General features: G+C 42.8%; 2 protein-coding genes across 4 annotated transcripts in view; both read left to right on the top strand.

The window, feature by feature from the left end:
• The first annotated feature begins 10,540 nt into the window (after positions 1-10,540).
• Positions 10,541-17,333, top strand: ZNF165 (zinc finger protein 165). Of its 3 annotated transcripts, none has more exons than XM_006931355.5 (4): positions 10,541-10,668; positions 13,616-14,095; positions 14,381-14,516; positions 16,353-17,333. In XM_006931355.5, exons 2-4 carry the CDS (start codon positions 13,685-13,687, stop codon positions 17,255-17,257), a joined length of 1,452 nt encoding a protein of 483 aa, XP_006931417.2. In that variant the 5' UTR covers positions 10,541-10,668; positions 13,616-13,684; the 3' UTR covers positions 17,258-17,333. The 3 variants fall into 3 exon arrangements, with proteins under 3 accessions (XP_006931417.2, XP_006931416.2, XP_003985709.2); XM_006931354.4 differs by lacking the exon at positions 10,541-10,668 and adding an exon at positions 10,952-11,397; XM_003985660.5 differs by lacking the exon at positions 10,541-10,668 and adding an exon at positions 10,952-11,489.
• A 2,750-nt stretch (positions 17,334-20,083) lies between these two features.
• ZSCAN16 (zinc finger and SCAN domain containing 16) overlaps positions 20,084-21,466 on the top strand; it is a 41,912-nt gene continuing 40,529 nt past the window's right edge. The window contains exons 1-2 of the mRNA XM_006931350.5: positions 20,084-20,221; positions 20,921-21,039. The gene's annotated coding sequence lies outside the window, so the exon portion shown is untranslated. The remainder of the gene's footprint in view (positions 20,222-20,920; positions 21,040-21,466) is intronic.

The following is a 21,466-nucleotide window of genomic DNA, read 5'->3' as shown; positions in this document are numbered from 1 at the left end:
CAAGATACTAGCCAACCAGATCCAACAATACATTAAAAGAATTATTCACCATGACCAAGTGAGATTTACACCTGGGATGCAGAGCTGGTTCAATATCCACAAATCAATCAATGTGATACATCACATCAATAAAAGAAAGGAAAAGAACCACATGATTCTCTCAATAGTTGCAGAGAAAGCATTTGACAAAATACAGCATCGTTTTCTGATAAAAACCCTCAAGAATGTAGGGACAGAAGGATCATACCTTGAGATCAAAAAAGTCATATATGAAAGACCCAACGCTAATACAATCCTCAGTGGGGAAAAACTGAGAGGGAAGGAACATGACAGGTATGTCCACTCTCGCCACTGTTATTCAACATAGTATTGCAAGGCTTAGTTAGCCTCAACAATCAGACAACACAAAGGAATAAAAGGCATCCAAATCGGCCAGGAGGAAGTCAAACTTTCACTCTTCACAGATGACATGACACTCTATATGGAAACCCAAAAGATTCTACCAAAAAACTTCAAGAACTGATCCATGAATTCAGCAAAGTCACAGGATATAAAATCAATGCAGGCAAAGTGGTTGCATTCCTATGCACCAATAGTGAAGGAACAGAAAGAGAAATCAAGGAATTGATCCCATTTACAACTGCACCAAAACCATAAAATACCTAGGAATAAACCTAACCAAAGAGGTGAATAATCTATATGCTTAAAATTATAGAAAGCTTATGAAAGAAATTCAAGAAGACACCAAAAAAATGGAAAAATATTCCATCCTCCTGGATTCGAAGAAGAAACACTGTTAAAATGTCAATACTACACAAAGCAATCTACATATTCAATGCAATCTCTATCAAAATAGCACCAGCATTCTTCACAGAGCCAGGACAAACAATCCTAAAATTTGTATGGAACCAGAAAAGACCCCAAAGAGCCAAAGCAATCTTAAAAAAGAAAACCAAAGCTGGAGGCATCACAATACCAGACTTCAAGAAGTATTACAAAGCTGTAATCATTGAGACAGTATGGTACTGGCACAAGAACAGACCCTCAGATCAGTGGAACAGAATAAAGAACCCAGAAATCGACCCACAAACGTATGGCCAACTAATCTTTCACAAAGCAGGAAAGACTATCCAATGGAATAAAGACCGTCTCTTCAGCAAGTGGTGCTGGGAAAACTGGACATGCAGCGACATGCAGAAGAATGAACCTGGACCACTTTCTTACACCATACATAAAAATAAACTCAAAATGGAGGAAAGACCTCAGTGGAAGACAGGAAGCCATCAAAATCCTCGAGGAGAAAGCAGGCAAAAACCTCTTGGATCTTGCCCACAGCAAATTCTTACTCAACACGTCTCCAGAGGCAAGGGAAACAAAAGCAAAAAGGAACTACTGGGACCTCATCAAAATAAAAAGCTTCTGCACAGCGAAGGAAACAATTAGCAAAACTAAAAGGCAACTGACAGAATGGGAGGAGATATTTGCAAATGGCATACCAGATAAAGTTTTAGTATACTAAATCTATAAAGAACTCATCAAACTCAACACCCAAAGAACAAATAATCCAGTGAAGAAAAGGGCAAAAGACATGAATACACGCTTCTCCAAAGAAGACATCCAGTGGCTAACAGACACATGAAAAAAATGTTCAACATCACTCATCATCAGGGAAATACAAATCAAAGCCACAATGAGATACCACCTCACACCTGTCAGAATGGCTAACATTAACAACTCAGGCAACAACAGATGTTGGCGAGGATGTGGAGAAAGAATATCTTTTGCACTGTTGATCGGATTGCAAACTGGTGCAGCCACTCTGGAAAACAGTATAGAGGTTACTCAAAATATTTAAAATAGAACTACCCTAAGACCCAGCAATTGCACTACCAGGTATTTATCCAAGGGATACAGGTGTGCTGTTCAAAGGGGCACATGCACCCCAATGTTTACAGCAGCACTATCAACAATAGCCAAAGTATGGAAAAAGCTAAATGTCCGTCAGTGGACGAATGGATAAAGAAGTGGCAAATATATACTATGGAGCATTCCTTGGCAATCAAAAAGAATGAAATCTTGCCATGTGCAACTACATGGATGGAACTGAAGGGTATGATGCTAAGCGAAATTAGTAAAAGAAAGACAAATATCATGACTTCACTCATATGAGGAATTTAAGATACAAAACAGATGAACATAAGGGAAGGGAAGCAAAAATAATATAAAAACAGGGAGGGGACAAAACATGAGACTCTTAAATAGAATGAAAACAGGGTTGATGGAGGGGTTGTGGGAGGGGTGTGGGGTTACTGGGTAAGGGGCATTAAGGAACCTACTCCTGAAATCATTTTTGCACTATATGCTAACTAACTTGGATGTAAATTTAAAAATAAATTAATTAAAATAAAATTTAAATTTAAAAATTAAAAAAGGGAGTCACTCCACAGTAGTTCACTGTATGGACTGTCTCTTACCAGTTCCTTACTGATGGACTTTTGGGTTGTTTCCATTTTTTGTCATAAATGCTGCAATGAATTATCTTATACATGCAATATGTTTAAGATGTTCAAATATATCTGCAGGAATTTCCCCCAAATGTAATTGCTGGGTCAATGCACAAATTGAATATATATTATCAAATAGCACTCCACAAAACTATACCAATTTATTCATACTAATCACTTTCATGGCCTTTTCCATAGGAACTCTCACTAATGATGGTTGTTAATTTGAAATCTGGGGGACAGATTGCTGATAATTGTCCTTCCTATGATTTAGCTGTTTCTGAATAAGGACATTTCATAGTCCTTGACTTTTCCAAACTTGAATCTTTGTTACAGTTTCTATGAGAATCTTCCTGATATCACTGACATGGGATTTTATTTATTCATAGAATTCCTGTTTAAGTAATGATGAATAATCCCCAGGCTTAAAATTTGAGATGGCAATGGAAAATATAAACCTCCAATGTCTTGAGATAAATAAAATTGCTTTAAGAAAAAAGGAATATTAAAACAAAGAGCACATTTTTTATTTAACTTTTTTATTTCAGAATAGTTTTAGATTTACAGAAGAATTACAAAGACTTCCTGTATATCAGATTCCCTTATTACTAGCATCTTACAGAGTATGGTACATTTGTTGTAGTTGATGAATCAATGCTAACACATTATTATTAAATAAAGTCTATACTTGACTCAGGGTCCCTGAGTTTTTGTATAACATTTTTTATTGTTTCAGGACCCCATCCAGGATACCACATTAGGCTCTTCAGGCTCCTCTTGGTTGTGACAGTTTCTCAGACTTTCCTTGTTTTTACAGTTTTGAGGAGTACTACGCAGGTGTTTTGTAGAATGTCCATCTACTGGGATTTATATCATGTGGGTTTTTTTTTTTTTTTTTGGTTTTTTTTATGATTAGAATGGAGCTATGGTGTTTTGGAAGGCAGACCACAGAGGTAAAGTGCCATCCTCACCACATTCTTTCAAGGGCACATAGTATCAACATGACATATCACGGTTGATATTAACTCTGATCAGATGGCTTAAGTAGTGTTTGTCAAGTTTCTCCACTGTCAAGGTACTCTTCCTCCCTTTTCCTACTGTGCTTATGGGCAGGAAGTCTTTACACACAACCACATTTAAAGAGGGCAGAGTATCTGCATAAATTCATTATTCTTCACAAGACATTTGCTTATCTTCTGCCATTTGTTTATTTATCCAATCATTTGTTTGTATCAGTATGTGCTCATGGATATTTATCTTTTGACTTATAATCCAAAACCACTTAGCTTTTTGCTCATATTATGCAGGTTTTGCCATTGGAAGTTCACTTGGCTCCTGAGTAACTTTGATGTAACTCATCATTTTGGTTTTAACTGTTTGTTTTGTGTTTGTTTTTGAACTACTTATTTCTGAAACCATAAGATGCTCTGGACTCATCTATTTCCTCTCAACCCTAGAATAAGCCATTTATCAATTACAGAATCATGTTAGAAAACAAGATCTGGGCACAAGGTGTGCTGGTTGCTACTGAAGTGTAATTGCTTCTAGGCCATCTCATCTGACAGAGCAAGAAAATACGTGTATACTAACCTCTGCACACATACTTATCTATCTCTATTACCATGTGTATCTATATTAGGATAATCATAACTTTATATTGACTCTACCTTTTTATCCTGGCCTGTCACCTCCTACTCCAACAGTGAGATACCTACCTCCCACCATCTGCCATCCATTTATTTAATCATTCAAATCTACCATACATATGTAATGGTTTCGGAACTGTTAAGCCAGACTCCCATGAGAAACAACTTTATCAACTAGAGTACTGTTAAGTACAGTTCCTTTTGTATTTATCATTACAGACTCTACTAATTTCCAATGTTATTTACATCAGTATCTTTCAGCTGTATCCCTACAGGGAGGTTGTTCTATGCATTTATAATATGGTTACGTAATTTGTCACATTCTGCATTCCATCTTGGGATCCTTCAACCTCCTAATAAGTGTTTTTAATTTGCATACATCAAGATTCATTTTTTTTTTTTTGGATCTTCTAATGTTCAGTGGGGTTTGACAAATAGTGTCATGTATTCACCAGTACAGTAGCATACAGAATAATTTTACTGCCATAAAAAATCCCCTGTGCTTCACTTCCTTAGCCTTCCTTGACCCCAGAACCCTAGCAACTACTGATCTGCTTACTATCTTTGTTCTGTCTTTTCCAGAGTGTCATATAAATGGAATCATACAGTTTGTATCCTTTTGAGAATGGCTTCTTTAACTTGGCAATATGTATTTGATTCATCCATGTTTTCATGTGGTTTGATAGTTCATTATTGCTGAATAATATTTCGGTGTATGGGTGTATTACAATTTGTTAATTTATTTACCAATTGAAGGACACCTGAGTTGCTTACACTTTTTGGCAATTAATAAAAAGCTGCTAGAAATATTCACCTGCAGGTTTTTGTTTAGTAAATATATATTTTCAAATTTGGGTAAATATCTAAGAGTGTGATTGCTGGATTGTATGGTAAGACTATGTCTAGCTTTGTAAAGAACTGCCAAACCATCTTCCAAAGTGCCTGTACCCTTTTGCATTCCCATCAGCAATCAATGAGAGTTCCTGTTGGTCTGCATCCTCACCAACAATTGGTATTGTCAATTTGGGGGGGATTTTATTGAGGTATAATTGACATATAACATATTAGTTTCAAGTGTGCAACATAACGATTTTATATTTGTATATAATGCAAAATGATCACTCAATAAATCTAGTTAACACCCATCACCAGACATAGGTGCAAATCCTCTTTTCTTATGAGAAGTTTTAAGATCCACTCTCTTAGCAACTTTCAAATAAACATGCTATTGTCAACTTTGAAAATTTTAGTCACTGATACGTATGTATGAATGTAGTGGTATTTCCTTGTGTTGATTTGCATTTTCCTACTGCCAAACGATGTTGAATATCTTTGCATGTTTTTCAATCCATAGACATGGATTTTCCATCTGCAAATCTTCTTTGATGAAGTATCTGTTCATATACTTAGGCCATTTTTTAAATTAAATTGTTAGTTTTCTTATTGTTGAATCTTAAAAGTTACTTGCATATTTTGGATATGTCTTTTTGTAGAAATGTGTTTGAATATATTTTCTTCCAATCTGTGGCTTATGTTTTCATTCTTGTGTATTTCATAGAGAAAATATTTCTATATTTAATAAATTACAATTTATTTTTTTCACGGATCACAGTTTGGGTTGTTGTGTCTACAATATAACCACCAAACTCAAGGTCATGTAGAATTCCTCCATGGTTTCTTCTAGAACTTTTATAATTTTGGATTTTACATTTAGGTCTATGAGCCATTTTGAGTTAAGTCTGTGAAAGGTACATGATTTTCTTGCATATAAACATCTCATTGTTCCAACACCATTTGCTGAAAGACTTATCCTTTCTCCATTCAATTGCCTTTACACCTTTGTCAAATTATCAGCTGACTGTATTTGTTTGAGTTGATTTCTGGCCTCTATTCTGTTCCACTGATCTATGTGTCTATTGTTTTTCCAATTCCATGCCATCTTGACTACTAAAGTTGTATAGCAAATCTTGAAATTATAGTGTGAATCCCCCAACTTTGTCCTTTTCTCAGTATTGTATTGGTTATTCTAGGTTTTTCCCTTCCCATATGAATATTAGAATTAGTTTGTATCTACAAAATAGCTTGCTGTGATTTTTGATTCATTTATGTTGAATCAACAGATCAAGGTGGGAAGAACTGACATCTTAACAATATGGAGGCTTCCAATACATTAACACAGAGTCTCTCCATATGTTTGGGTCTTTGAATTATTTCATCAATGTTTTATAATTTTCTGCATACAAATCCTATACCTATTTTGTCAAGTTTATACTTAAGTGTTGTTTTGTTGTTTTGTTTGGTTTGGTGCCATTATAAAAGATAATTTCTTTTAAGGAGCCTGGGTGGCTCATTTGGTTAAGCATCTGACTCTTGATTTCAGCTCAAATCATGAACTCCCAGTTCATGGGATCGAGCACTGCATTGAATTCCCCTGCTCGGCATTCTCTCTCCCTCTTTCTGCCCCTCACCCACCTACTCATGATCTCTCTCAAAATAAGTATACAAACTTAAAAAATAAAAGGTAATTTGTTCTAATTTCAAATTTCAATTTCTCATTCCTGGTATCCAGGAAAGCAACTGACTTTCAGATATTGATCTTGTATCCTGCAACACTACTGTAATTGCATGCTCCAGGCGACTTTTGTTTTGTTTTTTAGAGTCTTTGGGGTTTTCTACATAGAAAGTTTATGTTATACATGAATAGACCTATTCTTTTCCTTTCTGTACACCTTTTATTTTTTTTTTTATCTTACTGTCTTAGTTAGGACTTCCACTGTGGTGTGGAAAAGGAGTAGTGAGAGAGGACAGCTTTGTCCATTTCTAATCTTAAGAGGAAAAGATTCAGCTTCTCATTCAGAAGTATGGAATTAGCTGTGGTTTGCTGGGTGGGGTGTGGGGGATATTTTTTGTAGATGTTCTTTATCAAGTAGAGAAGTTCCCATCTACTACTAGTTTATTGAGAGTTTGTATCACAAATGGGTGAATTCTATGAAGTGCTTTCTCTGCATCAAAATGATCATGATTTTGCTTCTTTAGCCTGTTTATTATATTGATTGATTTTCAAATGTTGAATCACTCTTGTATGTCTGGAATAAATCCCACTTGGTTGTTGTATAGAATTCTTGTTATATACTATTGGATTTGTTAATATTTTGTTGAGGACTTTTGCAACTATGTTCATGAGAAATCTTAGCCTGTGGGTTTTTTTTTTTTTTTTCTTCTTATAATGTCTTTATCTGGTTTTGGTATTAGGGTATTAGGTATAACAGAAAGTTAGGAAGTGTTCCCTCTGCTATTTTCAATAGATGGTGATGAAATGGTATTATTTAGTCTTTAACTCCTTGATAGAATTTACTAGTGAAACTATTTAGTGGCTTGATTCTTTTTCAGAAAGTTATCAATGAGGAAGAGCAAAGAAGTTCACCAGAGATGACAGAGCATAATGAGCAAGGGAGAGAGTAATAGATTTGAGTATAGGTCACATGGGGTCTTATAGGCCATTTTAAGTACTTTGGGTTTTGTCTTGACTGAAATGGGGAGCTATTAAAAAGTTTTCAGCTGAGGGCTAGTTTAGGGGTTGAAAAATAATTTTCCCTCTACCATTCTAAGTTCTTAGTTGAAGCCCCTGTAATAAAAGACAATTTAAAAAGAAAAATAAATAGAAGTTCATTAACATGAGTATATAGGAAATACCAAGAGAAAAAGGAGGAACCGAGAAAGCAACATTAGAATTTTCATCTTAACAGGGAAAGGGGATGGAATATGTAAGCTTTTCAGGGGAGAGTAAATGACTTTTAGGAAAGATGAATGGAGCCCTTAGAATAGATGGGAAGTATGAGCATTTGTGACAAGTTTGTCAGGGTGAGGTATCAACTTCTTTCTGACCATACGAGTCAATCTTCCCTGGTTGATGAAACTCCCAGGGCGGTTGTTTATGACAATGAAGTCTGTTCTGGAGGATCTGTCCGTAGGCAGATAAGGGAAATCTGGAGAAAACTTCTTTCCGAATTTGCTGTTTTTTAAGAGCCTACAGCTCAAACTAATCAATATACCAAAGGGGCATATTTGAAATCAATGTACCAAAGGCGAGGTGTGTTCTGCTACCCTTCAGTAGCTAGAACTTGTGCTACAATAGTATCACTATGACTGCTCTATTAAGAACAGACTATGAGTAGGGCACCTGGGTGGCTCAGCCGGTTAAGCATCTGACTTCTGCTCAGGTAATTATCTCACGGTTCATGAGTTCCAGTCCTGCGTTGGGCTCTCTGCTGTCAGCACAGAACCTGATTCGGATCCCCTGTTCCCCTGTCTCTACCCCTCCCCAACTTGCGCACAAGCACGAGTGCACTCTCTCTCTCTCAAAAATAAATAAAACGTTTAAAAAAGAAAAGGAATAGGGGCACCTTGGTGGCTCAATGGCTGAGTGTCCTACTTCAGCTCAGGTCATGATCTCACGGTTCATGGGTTTGAGCCCCATGTCGGGCTCTGTGCTGACAGCTCAGCAAATCCTGCTTTGGATTCTGTGTCTCCCTCTCTCTCAAAAACAAACATTTAAAAAAAAAAAAAAAAAGGTAATAGACTGTGGGAACACAGGTAGAAGCAGAAGGAACACTTAAGAGGTTTACTGCCATAACCCAGAAGAGAGGGAATAGTATATCAGCCCATTTTTAGGAGAATGGATGCAATGCTATATTCACAACTGGATTGCTATACAGTAATGAAAATGAATTTTAACTCAACAACAGGGATCAACTTTAGTAACCTACTGTGGAGTGAAAAAAGCAAATACCATAAGATTATCTGATGACATGATGCCTTTTAGATTTAAAAAAAAAACAACGAGGGGCGCCTGGGTGGCGCAGTCGGTTAAGCGTCCGACTTCAGCCAGGTCACGATCTCACGGTCCGTGAGTTGGAGCCCCGCATCAGGCTCTGGGCTGATGGCTCAGAGCCTGGAGCCTGTTTCCGATTCTGTGTCTCCCTCTCTCTCTGACCCTCCCCCGTTCATGCTCTGTCTCTCTCTGTCCCAAAAATAAAATAAACGTTGAAAAAAAAATTTTTTTTTAAAAAAACAACGAAAATTAAACCAGTTTGGCCATGCATACTCATCTAACAGAACTACCTTTTCAAAAAGAAAGAGAATAAATACAAAATGTATTAAAAAGAAAACCACAGGCCCAAGATGGAGTTAATTGTCTCCAGGACAGCAAACCAGGACTACATTACAATTGCAATCTCTCTAGAAGTGAAATTTTAGGCAAATCAATCAAGAATTTTCTGGTCAGCACTAATAAAATAATCTGTCACATAGGCTCTCTCCATTCCCTTCCCCCACCCCAAAGAAGATGAGGTAACCTGCAAGATTAGACCCCTGCTCATCCCCCACCTCCCAAGTGAAGGTGATCTTGCCTTGAGATAATGCTTTTTCTTTTGCTAATAACTTCCTTGCCCCGCCCTCCTTCCGACAAAAACCTTCTATTTTTCTATCACTGGTCAAGGCTCCTCTCTGCTTACAATGGCTTCATAAAGATGATTAGATCTTCAAACCTACTCGATTGAATTTTTGTTAACACCACAGATGAGAAGAGATACAAGAGAAACAGCAGCAGTAAATGTAAGTTACCATCAAAGTTCTAGTTCTCACACTTTGGCCCAGGGATTCAAGAAAGTTCACATTTTTGGGGCACCTGGGTGGCTCAGTTAAGCGTCAGAATCGGCTCAGGTCATAATCTCATGGTTCAGGTCATTATCTCACAGTTCGTGGGTTCGAGCCCCACAACCAGCTGTGCTGACAATGCAGAGCCTCTTTGGGATTCTCTCTCTCTTTCTGCCCCTCCCCCATGCTCTCAAAATAAATAAACTTTAAAAATAAAAAAGAAAGTTCACATTTCTTGGGCACCTAGGTGGCTCAGTCAGTTGGGCATCCAACTCTTGATTTCCGCTCAAGTCGTGCATGATCTTATGGTTCCTGAGTTCGAGCTCCACCTCGCGCTCTGCGCTATCAGCGTGGGGCCTACTTGGGATTCTGTCTCCCTCTCTGCCCCTCCCCCACTCGCACTCTGTCTCAAAATAATTTTTTTTCTTTAAGTTCACATTTCAGGGCATGCACACCCCGCGTGAGCCAGGGTTATCATCAGCCACCGTTTGTAAACCTGCACTCCTGAAGCCCAGGGAGGCTTCGCGAGCGTGAAGTCTGGGCGGCGCCCCTGGTGCGTGGGCTTCGGTTCCACTTCCCCCGACTTAAGTCCGCGCGAGGCCAGCGGGAGCAGCAGGGCCGCGTTTCCCGCTACAAACGGGTGCAAGGACCCCACCCCGGAGCTCTGAGAACTCGAGGACCTCCGCCAGGCCGCAAGGGAAACGGACTCAGCGCGGAGGAGACGCCGGGGCTTCTGGGAGTCGCAGTCCAAAGCCAGGCCGCCTTCTGCGCAGACTCACCTTCCCGAGGACGGAAGCTTTGAGAGACGGCGCAGCGCCGTCCTCCCACCGGAAGTGTCCGATCGGAACCATCCTGTAGGAGAGGTGAGTCCGGCTTTGAGGACCCGAGGGTCTGACCCTTTGCCCCCTGCAAGCACCCGGTCGCTACCACTGTCCCTTCGGGATTGCAGCAGTCCCGCGGCGACCTGGAGCCGGGACCGCGGAGGAATCCCGAGGAGAGGTGGAACCAGGGTCGGCGTCCGGAGGACATTGCGCCCGCCTGCCTCCCGAGGGGAGGTGGTTTCCATGGTTACCCGCGCCGCGCGTGACGTCACCGCCGCGGGCGGGGCTGGGTCAATGGCTGGAATGACCAGCGCGGCAGCGGCCTCAGGATGGCAGCTTTCCGCCGGGAAGAGCTGCCCGTGAGCCCGCCCCGACATCTCGCGGGAGGAAGAGCGGGGACGGCCCCGCGTCCTAGTGAAGTGTATCCATACTGTGGATGTTTGTTGTTTCCCGTGTGCCCGGCAAGCAGAGGGGACCGTCAGAGGCCGTCCCGTAGGACCTCCGGGGCAGGGCAGCCGCCAGCATCCGGGCGAGAATCCCTCCCCGCCCTGCTCCCGCGGCCCCTGCTGGTCCCCCTCGTCCTCCAGCCTAGCTCCAACGCCCTCCAGCCGAGCCCCCCCTCCACGCCCCGTCCTCCAGCCGAGTGCCCAGGTCCTGCTCCTGCACACGCAGGCGTCTGCTACTCGCCGAGCTCCGACTTTCCTGGCAGTTACTCCTTCTCTCTTCTGAGACCGTCTAGAGGCTTCTCAGGCTTTTCCTCCATCGACAAATGTGAGAACTTAGAAAATAGCGCGTGGTCCTTAACCTCCTGGAGTTCCAGCCAGTTGATGAAGAGAAACAGCCAAAGCTAAAAATGATACCAGGTGATGAGTGCTGTATTCACAGGTGTTCCGTGTTAGGAACTGTAGGGGCTCAGAGCAGGGATGACAAATTGTTTATTAGAGGGTGCAGAGTTCTTAGTCACTCCAAATATTAGAGTGAGCTGGGATCGCCATCAATCTGCTGTTCATTCCCACTTCCGAAACTTTTCTCCTGCCCCTTCCTTTTGAATTTTTTCATCTTTTATTGTCCAGTTTAAGCCCCACCAGCTCTAGGAAATATTTGCTACCCTTTGCACATAAACACACACATGGGCTCCCTGCCTCAAAACCGTTAGGATATTTGATGCCTCTCCCATACAACTTGTTTAGTACTTCAGTTTTCAACATCTTTCATCATTTCAGTGTGTGTCATGTAAAACACATCTAGTTATGTAAATGTTTTTAACCCACGTGTGTTTATTGTCATTTATTTCCAATTGTTTTGCAAACTCACACACCATTTAATTCCTTATGGCTGTACATCAGAATACAGGTTTTCCAGGTATACCCATACTAACCCAGACAGCATCCCAGGATCTGTTTCTAACAAAGTTCCCACATAACGATTAGGCAATGAGCTCAGCTGGGAACTAACTCAGACTTTCTTGGAAATCATTGCTGTACAACTTCCAGCCCAGAGCTTTGCTTGTGTTCAGATTCTTGATAAAGTACATGTCAATGCAACAATCAGCAGTCAACTTGGTGAAACATTTAGTGGAGGATCTGAAAGATTGATATTTGCATTCTGCTCTCGTAGTCTATTGCTTCACAGCTAAATTCCTGTTACTCAGTTTTTCAGTTCAGAAACCAGTCCCAGTTCAGAGACCATTCCCGTGTGCTGACTTGAGGAACTGGTATTTAATAACAAGACTCATGGAAGATGGATAAGCAAGTCATGATGCAGGCTTATTATATTTAATTTTATTGTCCAAGATATGGACAGAGCCAGGAACTAGGAAGGTAGAGAAGGAACTGTTGGGATAAAACAAACCTATTTGAGACCTTTGGGGAAGGAAATAGTTAACATTGATTGAAACAGCCTGTTGACTAACTTGGATTTAAAGAAAATATAATAAAATAAAAAATAATAACGAACATAAATTTAAAAAATAAAAGACATGGTTACCTCTGGCTCTCAAGACAAGTTGCCCTGGGGTGCCCAGCTGGCTCAGTCGATGGAGCATGCAACTCTTGGTCTCAGGTTTGTGAGTTCAAGCCCTGCATTCAGTGCAGAGGTTACTTAAAATCTTTAAAAAAAGAAAGAAAAGAAAGAAAAATTTGCCCTTATTATTTAACAGATTTATAAGTAATCCTAGTTCCAGATTTTGAATTGATAATTATCATTCCAAGCTTGTATTTTCCTTACACTTGTATGAGCACAAGTGTGGCCTCTGTTTCTCTTTCCATATTGCAGTCTATCCCAGAAATGAACAACGTATTAATTAATCTCCATAAACAGTATTTCAGAAGCCTCCCTTAGCTCCCCAGTGTCTAAAAAGTAAATTCTGAATTCCGGATCTTGACATTTGAGGGTTTCTACAGGAGGGCCTTTGCCTCTGTGATATCCTTATACAAACTTGCTGAACTTTTTGCTTTCCCACTTCCGTGATCCTACCATTAGCCACTTGTTCAGGCCATTTCCTTGCTTGTAATTTCCTATTTTTCTCTCTCCCACATCCTTTCAAAATCCTTTCCATTCTTTGGAAGTTAGTTTCTGAATTAAGCTTTCCCATCCATTACAAACGACTAGGCTCTCTTGAATCTCCCAACTTCATGAAGCACTTTGTCATTGTACTGTGCTGATCCTTTTTTGTCTTTCTGACTTACATATAATCTAATTGCATGTGGCATGTTAACATGTAGCATCAGCTTAAAGTTATAAGTTTTATGTTTATTGTTTCTACTTTAAAGTATTTTGTTTTTAAATTTAAATTTTGGCTACTGTGAGGTAGAAAAATCATGGGACTGTTGTACTCCACAGAGCAGGTATTTCAGTGGTTGTACATATGCTAAATGCCCAGTACACTTCTGTATAATGGGAAATGACAATTTCTGCGATGTGATCTTTAATCTTCATAGACGGTAATAGCTATTTTATAAATAAAAAGATACTTTTGTTTTTATTTTAGAAGAGCTCTCGAAACTAAGACGCCGCACAAAGCAGAAGTGGATTTTCTGGGAATACATTTCATCCCAGGATGACGACAGAATCAAAGAAAACTACAGCTCAGAACCTTCAGGAGAATGCAGGACTTCTGATAGTGAAGATAGAAGAGGAAGATTTCGTCTGGAGGCAGGACACTTGCTTCCAGAGAAGTGATGCCCTCAGGCAGGAGCTCTGCCGACAGCTTTTCAGGCAGTTCTGCTACCAGGATTCCCCTGGACCCCGTGAGGCCCTGAGCCGGCTCCGGGAGCTCTGCCATCAGTGGCTGCGGCCCGAGACGCACAGCAAGGAGCAGATCCTGGAGCTGCTGGTGCTGGAGCAGTTCCTGACCATCCTGCCCGCCGAGCTCCAGGCCTGGGTGAGGGAGCACCGCCCGGAGAGTGGGGAGGAGGCGGTGACAGTACTGGAAGATCTGGAGAGAGGCGCTGATGACTCAGTAGTCCAGGTACGCAGGGGACAGGAGATCTAAGGCCTCCAGAGAGCTGGATCACACAGTGGGAGGAAAGGGTCTGAGATTGAACACCCCAATGAGACCTGCAGGGGCTCTTCCTTCAGCATTTATGTCTCCTTTCCACTCCAGCTGGTGCTGTGCCACATTTCACAGTTGAGTCGTACTTAATCCATCCTTCTGCAGTTTTGTATTCCTGTGGGAGGTTCTCTTTGTGTTTGGAAGACGTTCAGTTCCAACAGACATTCTCTCACAAGCCCAAATATACTTTATTTTTCTCAGGTTCCAGTCCTTGCACATGGGCAAGAAATATTCAGGGGAAAGGTGGTGCCTACTGGACCGGCACTCAGTGCCCAGTTTCAGCCAGTGGACCCCAAGTCCCTTCATGATTCTTCAGCATCCCTTGTGCTGGACTATGGTAAGGAGCAGTATTACACACATTTCATGTCACTGAAGGAGTGGGGCTGTGAATTTGCCTTCTCAGAATAGTCTCAGTCACTATAGGTGGTCTTTTCCTTTATTACCCCATGAGAAGTACAGAACTCTTTCCCTGTATGCCATTGGCCACACACACACACACACACACACACACACACACACCACCCAGAATTTGGTTCCTTATCAAGCATATTAACATTCTCCTATTTGTACTTTATCCAGAATATTTCCAAAACACAGGATACTTTTATGAGTAAATTAAAGAAAAAAATGAATGAGAAAATGTCAGAGAATGAGTAAAGAAACAAAAGAATAAGAGGAAGAAATGCATCAAGAGAAATAAAACATGTTAGTAGAGAAGCATATATAATGATAGAGAAGCAGATACATAATGATATACTCAGAAATGGAATATAATTCAGATGCATACAAGATCCACACTCTTATCTTTTTTATTGTACTTTTGGTCTTACAAAGCTTTCACGTTTTTATAGGAAGTGGGCCATATTTCTGGTGACCACCTCCATGGAATACTCATCACTGTTCTAAAACTCCTCTGTTTAAAAATTTTTTTAAGTTTATTTTTATTTATTTTTGAGATAAAGAGAGCAAGTGGGGGGAGAGGTAGAGAGAGAGGGAGACAGAATCCCAGGCAGGCTCCGCACTGTCAGGGCAGAGTCTGACATGGGACTTGAACTCACAAACTGTGAAATCATGACTTGAGCCGAGATCAACAGTCTGATGCTTAACTGACCGAGCCACCCAGGCACTCCTAAAACTCATCTGTTTAAGAAGTTCATGGATTCAGTATCACTTTAGGTATGAGTGGTCTCAAAAATAAAGAGTAAATTACAGTCCATTTTTTAAAAAATACCTAAATTCTGCTTTCACGTTTGTTCTGGAAACATTTCCATCCATCCTATCCAAAATCACAACATTTCCCCCATGCTAAGACCAGCACTGCCTAACCACCTTTCCTATCATAGCATATTCTAGACAAAACAAACCCAACAACAAAAAGACAAGATGCATAATAGAGAGTCATAAGCACAGTATAAATTTGTGAGCCACAGGCAGGAATTGTGAGGACTAGATCATAAATGGATTCTGGAAACCAGGCGGAAGAATTCATTTAAGTTGTGGAGGAAAGAGGGTGAAAGTTTCTGAGTAAGGTATAGGAGGTGACAGGGTTTTAAGGACAGCTAATCTGGTGAAGACATTCAAAGTGATTAGCTAAGAGTCAAAACAGCAGGAGGCTGTGACAATCCCCTAGATAAAAAGTAGTGATAAGGAACATGGTAGCAGAAATGTAAAGAAGGGGATGTATTCAGGAGATATGTAGCAGAAAGTGGTTACAGAATTTGGTTAGCCATGGCAGATGAAGAAATGGGTGGATGGATAGATGGATGGAGGTTTTCCCCTCTGCATGCAATCTGCCTTCTTTTACCAGTTTTTCTCCCTTGTGCCCTTCAACCCTTTCATTTGAAAGGCTACATCTGAATTTTTAATTTTTTTAAGTTTATTTATTTTGAGAGAGAGACCACACACACACACGAGTGAGGGAAGGGCAGAGAGAGAGAATCCCAAGTAGGCTCTGCGCTGTCAGCACAGAGCCCGATGGAGGGCTCAAACTCACCAACCATGAGATCATGACCTGAGCCAAAACCAAGAGTCAGATGTTCAACCGACTGAACCACCCAGGCCCCCCTGAAAAGTCACACTTTTAGAGTAACCAAGTGAAGTACCAATATGTAATAGAGTATTTCTTCCAACTCAGCAAATAGATGTTTACCACTTTCTCTTTGCGTTATTTTAGATAATGAGAGTGAAAACAATGGATCCATGCCAAAGTTGGACATTTATGAAAAAATGGAATCACAGAGAATTCTATCAGGAAGAATTTCAGAATTCGTGTCAGAAGGATCTGCTGAGCCTCAAGACATCTGCAAGTCTACAGACAGGCTAAAGAGGCAATGGGAAAAAGAATCAGGGGGGTCTCAGAGACCATCATCTGCTCAGGATGGAAGTTTTAGTAAAATCCTTACCCACAAAAATACACTTACAGGTGAAATAAGCCATGATGGATGTGACAGAAGCTTAAACCTGAATTCAAGTGAATTTACACACCAGAAATCTCATAAACATAGTACCTATGACCAAAGTTTCAAATGGAATTCAGATTTTATTAAGCATCAAAGAATTTATGCTGGAGAAAAAATTCACCAATATGGAAAATCTCTCAAGAGCCCAAACCTTATTAAACATGCAGCAATTTTTAGTGGGGAGAAAACTCACCAGTGTAATGAATGTGGGAAAGCTTTCAGACACAGCTCAAAGCTTATTAGGCATCAGAGAATCCACACTGGAGAGAGGCCCTATGAATGTAATGAGTGTGGGAAAGGCTTTGGGGGCAGCTCAGATCTTATTAGGCACCAGAGAATTCACACTGGGGAAAGACCCTTCGAATGCAAAGAATGTGGACGAGCATTCAGCCTGAACTCACATCTCATCCTGCATCAGAGAATTCACACCAGAGAGAAACCCTATGAATGTAGTGAATGTGGGAAAACCTTCAGAGTGAGCTCACACCTCATTCGACACCTGAGAATCCACACTGGAGAGAAACCCTATGAATGCAGTGAGTGTGGGAGAGCCTTCAGTCAGAGTTCACACCTTCGTCAACACCAAAGAATTCACAAGAGGGAAAACCTGATAATGTAAAGAACTTAAATTTTTATGGAAGTGCTAAAGAAAGAGCAAAACATGAAAAACGTTGAATAAAAAATATTGAGTGAGACAAATGACTGAAAGACCGTGTCTCTTTTCTCTCGTTCTCTGATTTGCTCTCCTGCATATGATCTTCACTGTGTGTGTGCTTTCTGTGAAACAGGATTTGCCTCTTCCCCCACTGACTGCTAAAGTCAAACCAGAAGGGCAGAATTTGGAGGCTGATAAGTAGGTTAGTCTATGGCAGTGGGGGTGGAGGAAAAAGGGACTGTGTTGGGAAGTAACCGTGATTACTGCGTGGAGGGGAGAAGATTCAGGTAAAGAGGCTGATCATCAACACTAGTTAATGATCCGCCACAAGAGGAGGTGGGCTAAGCCCTGAAGTGGAAATAGCCTGAGCAATACACAACAACGCTTTCGGAACATTCCTTTAAATAAAGGCACAACAAAACTGAATTAGTCACGCCAGGGGCACCTGGGTGGGTCAGCTGGTTAGGAGACAGTCTTCGTTTTGGCTTGGGTCATCATCTCAGTTTGTGAGTTCAAGCCCCACGGCGGGCTCTGTGATGGCAGTGTGGAGCCTGCTTGGTATTCTCTCTCTCCCTCTTTGCCCCTGCCCCACTTGTGCTTTTCTCTCTCAAAATAAAAAATAAACAATAAAAAGAAAGGAAAGAAAGTCATGCCAAACAAGAGGACCTACACAATGGTAGCATTACAATCTGTAGACCAAAATCTGTGTCCAGAGGTCTTGCCAGGAGGTAAACCAGGAGAGCCTCCAAGGCAAGAGGCCAGAATCCAGAGATTCAAACAAGACAGGAGAGGAGAAATAAATTGGGCAGGAGCTGGGGTAGGGAAAGGTGGTCAAATTGAACTGAAACGAGTTTGGAGCAGACAGTAACATACCTAGGATCTTCCTGCCCTATATGCGGGGGGGTGTCGGGGCATCTCCCTGGGGTGAACGCACCAAGACTGCAGTTCTGGGCAGCTCTCTTGACATAAGGAGGGTCTCCGGCTACTGACAATTGTGGAAGAGGGCTGAGGGAATCCGCACTGGCTGCTCTTCTCTCCAGAAAAGACCGGGTAGAGAGAGTTGGCATCAGTGGAGACTGGAATCCAACAAGTAGGAACTCCACCACTGATTTCAGGACACAAAGGCAAATCTGGCTAGACTTCTTTTACCTGCTTGACGAGGCACATTTTCCCTAATGGGATAAAAACGATAAAAGGCTTTAACATCCCACTGCATGCATAAGGTCTTTATGTGAAAACTCTAGCAAACCACGTCCTTTGTAGAATTATGATAATCTAATGTACAAAATCTTCAACGAATAAATAGGCTTCATAACAAATGACTTAGCATTTGTTTCTCAATTACCTTGAATTAGAAATGTCCTGATGGGATCTCAGTAACCCAATACCTGTACTGGGGGTGTTTTGTTTTGACTACTGAACGCAGAGTTTCTTTTCTGCAGGTGCTGTGTAGCGCAGCCCACGGCGTGACAAGCGCTGTACCTCTCCCACGCTCCGGGCTGGAGGAAACCGAGCCGGGGAGCGTCCTGCCCCAAAGCTCCCGGCGTGCGGGAACCGGGGCGCAAACACGCGCGCCGTTGCGGGGCTCGGTCTCAGCCCCTAACCTTGATCACGTGACTGACAGTATCACCACGGGACGGGGCACCCGAAGCTTTAAAGTAGGGGACAGGGGCGCGAGCATCTTCAACCTTCCAGAAGGACAACGACCACAAGCCCCTCAAATTCGGGGCCGCGCGAGGCCACCACCGAGAGGAACGCGTCCCAGAGAGGCCGAGAGGGGGGCTGCGACCCTCGGGGCCGCGCGAGGTTTTCTCCGGCCGCGCGAAGCCACCACCGAGAGGAGCGTCTCCCAGAGAGGCCGGAAGCCGGCGGCTTCCGCCCTCGGTGGCTACGCCGCTTCCGGCCGGGTGGTGTGGTGGCGGTGAGGCCGGTGCGCTCCCCGAGGGCCGGCCCGGCGGCCCCGGCTGATGTCCGCAGCGCCCGGGTCTCACGTCTCTCCGGCTGCTGCCGAGGTTTAGGAACGGAGTTCCGAGATGAAGGCGGCGGCGCCGGGAAGACGCCGGTTTGGGAGCAGCAGGTGCGCCGCCCCGGCAGGCCCGGGAGGGAGCGAGGACGCCCTCTGCCGGTGTCGCCTCCCCTCTGGCGCCGGCTGTGCGAGGCTGCGGCTCCCGGGGCGGCCCTGGAGCGTGTCCTCACGGGCACTCGGACCCGCGCTCGGTGTGGTCGTTTTCTGGTCGTGACCTGAAGTCTCACCCGCGCATTTGCTTGAACTGGAAGAGCCCAGCGTGCTCGGTTTGCTATTTTCATTTCAGTCCGTCTGTCGTCAAGCTTCACGTTCTCTCCGCATTACAGGTTTGACGTCAGAATTCACCGGCATCGCCCGTTTTCCTTCGGAATTCGTATTTCCGTGCTTTACTCGGTGGGTTTCCAGATGATGGGTCAGCTTTAACCCCAGTAAAGCCTTCAGCAGCCTTTCGCATTTGTGTACGTTAATGACTCGTCTTGCCTCAGGAGTAGCCCGAAAAACACCCCCAAAGCCAGTCTCCCACCTACTCCAGCCTGTGCCGTAATACGTGTTGCCTCGGTGACAGCCCGTAGTGGCTGCAGCCTTGGCTCCCGACCCTGAAAGAGCAGGACCGCGCTTGGAGCCAAGAATGTGTGCTGTGCCGGAAGAACCCCCAACAACCGGGACGTAGCCACTGCTGCCCCTGACTTTGGGCGTTTCTGTTACCTGGGGACGCCTGCACCCTGGGAGGCCTCCGCCCCAACTCTAGGACCTCTGGCGGCAGTGGCGGATGTCCCGCCGAGGAGCAGATCCTGACCATCCTGCCCGCGGAGCTCCAGGCCCGGGTGTTAGAGCATCAGCCAGAGAGCAGGGAGGAGGCGGCGATCCCGTGGGGGCTTTGCAGAGAGAGCTCCACGAAACAGGTCGGCAGGCGTGATTAAATAAATGAATAGCCAGCCAGGGAGACAAGCGTCCGTACAGCCATGGGAGCAGGGTTGCGGAGCTTCAGGCCCCCTCGACCAGGCTACATGTACTGGTGCCTGCGTTACTTACCTTGATTCTTTTTCTTTCTTTCTTTCTTTCTTTCTTTCTTTCTTTCTTTCTTTCTTTCTTTCTTTCTTTCTTTCTTTCTTTCTTTCTTTCTTTCTTTCTTTTCTTTCTTTCTTTCTTTCTTTCTGGTTTCTTTCTTTCCTTCTTTCCTTTTTTCTTTTCTTTCTTCCTTTCTTTCTTTATTTCTCCCTTCCTTTCTTTCTCCCTTCCTTCCTTCCTTTCTTTCTTTCCACGTTTATTCATTTTTTTTGAGACAGCCCGAGTGGGTAGGGCGTGGGGACACAGAATCCGAAGCAGGCTCCAGGCTGGTCAGCACAGAGCTCCACAAGAGGACGCAAATGCACGAACCAGGGAGATCATGACCTGAGCCGAAGTTGGACTCTTAACCAACTGAGCCACCCAGGCCCCTGATCTTTTCTGGCTTCTTCCTGAAGGTGGAACAGACTGTGTGTGCATTTTTCTCTATTTTGTGCCTAGAGAGTTGTTCCCTGAGGTGTCTTTATAATCAGGTATTAATTCTGGTTCACTCATTGAGTCTTTCACAAACCCAACCATATCTTAATTGTTTCCAGGTTGTAGCCAGGACAGGTGGAGTAGGAGTGTGTTCAGAATTTCCTCACCAGGCAGCACAGAAGCCACCAGCTATTCTAGGCCAAGAAACATGTAGACTTCCAGGCCATTCATGAACAAGGTAAGCGTCAGGATCCATCTTGAGAGAGGGTGGCTGAAAGCTGTGCCAGCTATCTAGATTGAAAAGCAATTCGGAACACCTGAGACAGAAACACGGTGCTGAATCCAACTGAATATCTGTCCTCTCAAGTACAGCATTCCAGCTTGGGCAGCACTAGCAGAGGACGTGATACGGAATAACATAACGCTGTCGTCCCTATTACCTGACTCGTGAGGAAGCTGTACAGCATTCCTAACCTCATTGAACAACCTTTTCAGACTGCTCGCATAAAGTTTATCTTTACTTAAAGCTATTTATGTTTTCATCATATGTAATCATAGCCTAACCTCTACTGTACATTTAGTACTTGCTCTGTAAAGCAGAACTCACTCTTTTGTATTGAAATGACCTTTTCTGAATTTCCCACATCCTTTGAAGCCATTTTGTA

The sequence above is a fragment of the Felis catus genome, chromosome B2, assembly GCF_018350175.1.
Source record: "Felis catus isolate Fca126 chromosome B2, F.catus_Fca126_mat1.0, whole genome shotgun sequence".
NCBI classification, from domain to species: Eukaryota; Metazoa; Chordata; class Mammalia; order Carnivora; family Felidae; genus Felis; species Felis catus.
The sequence above is the reverse complement of the archived record's forward strand: the minus strand, read 5'-3'. Positions and strand labels throughout refer to the sequence as shown.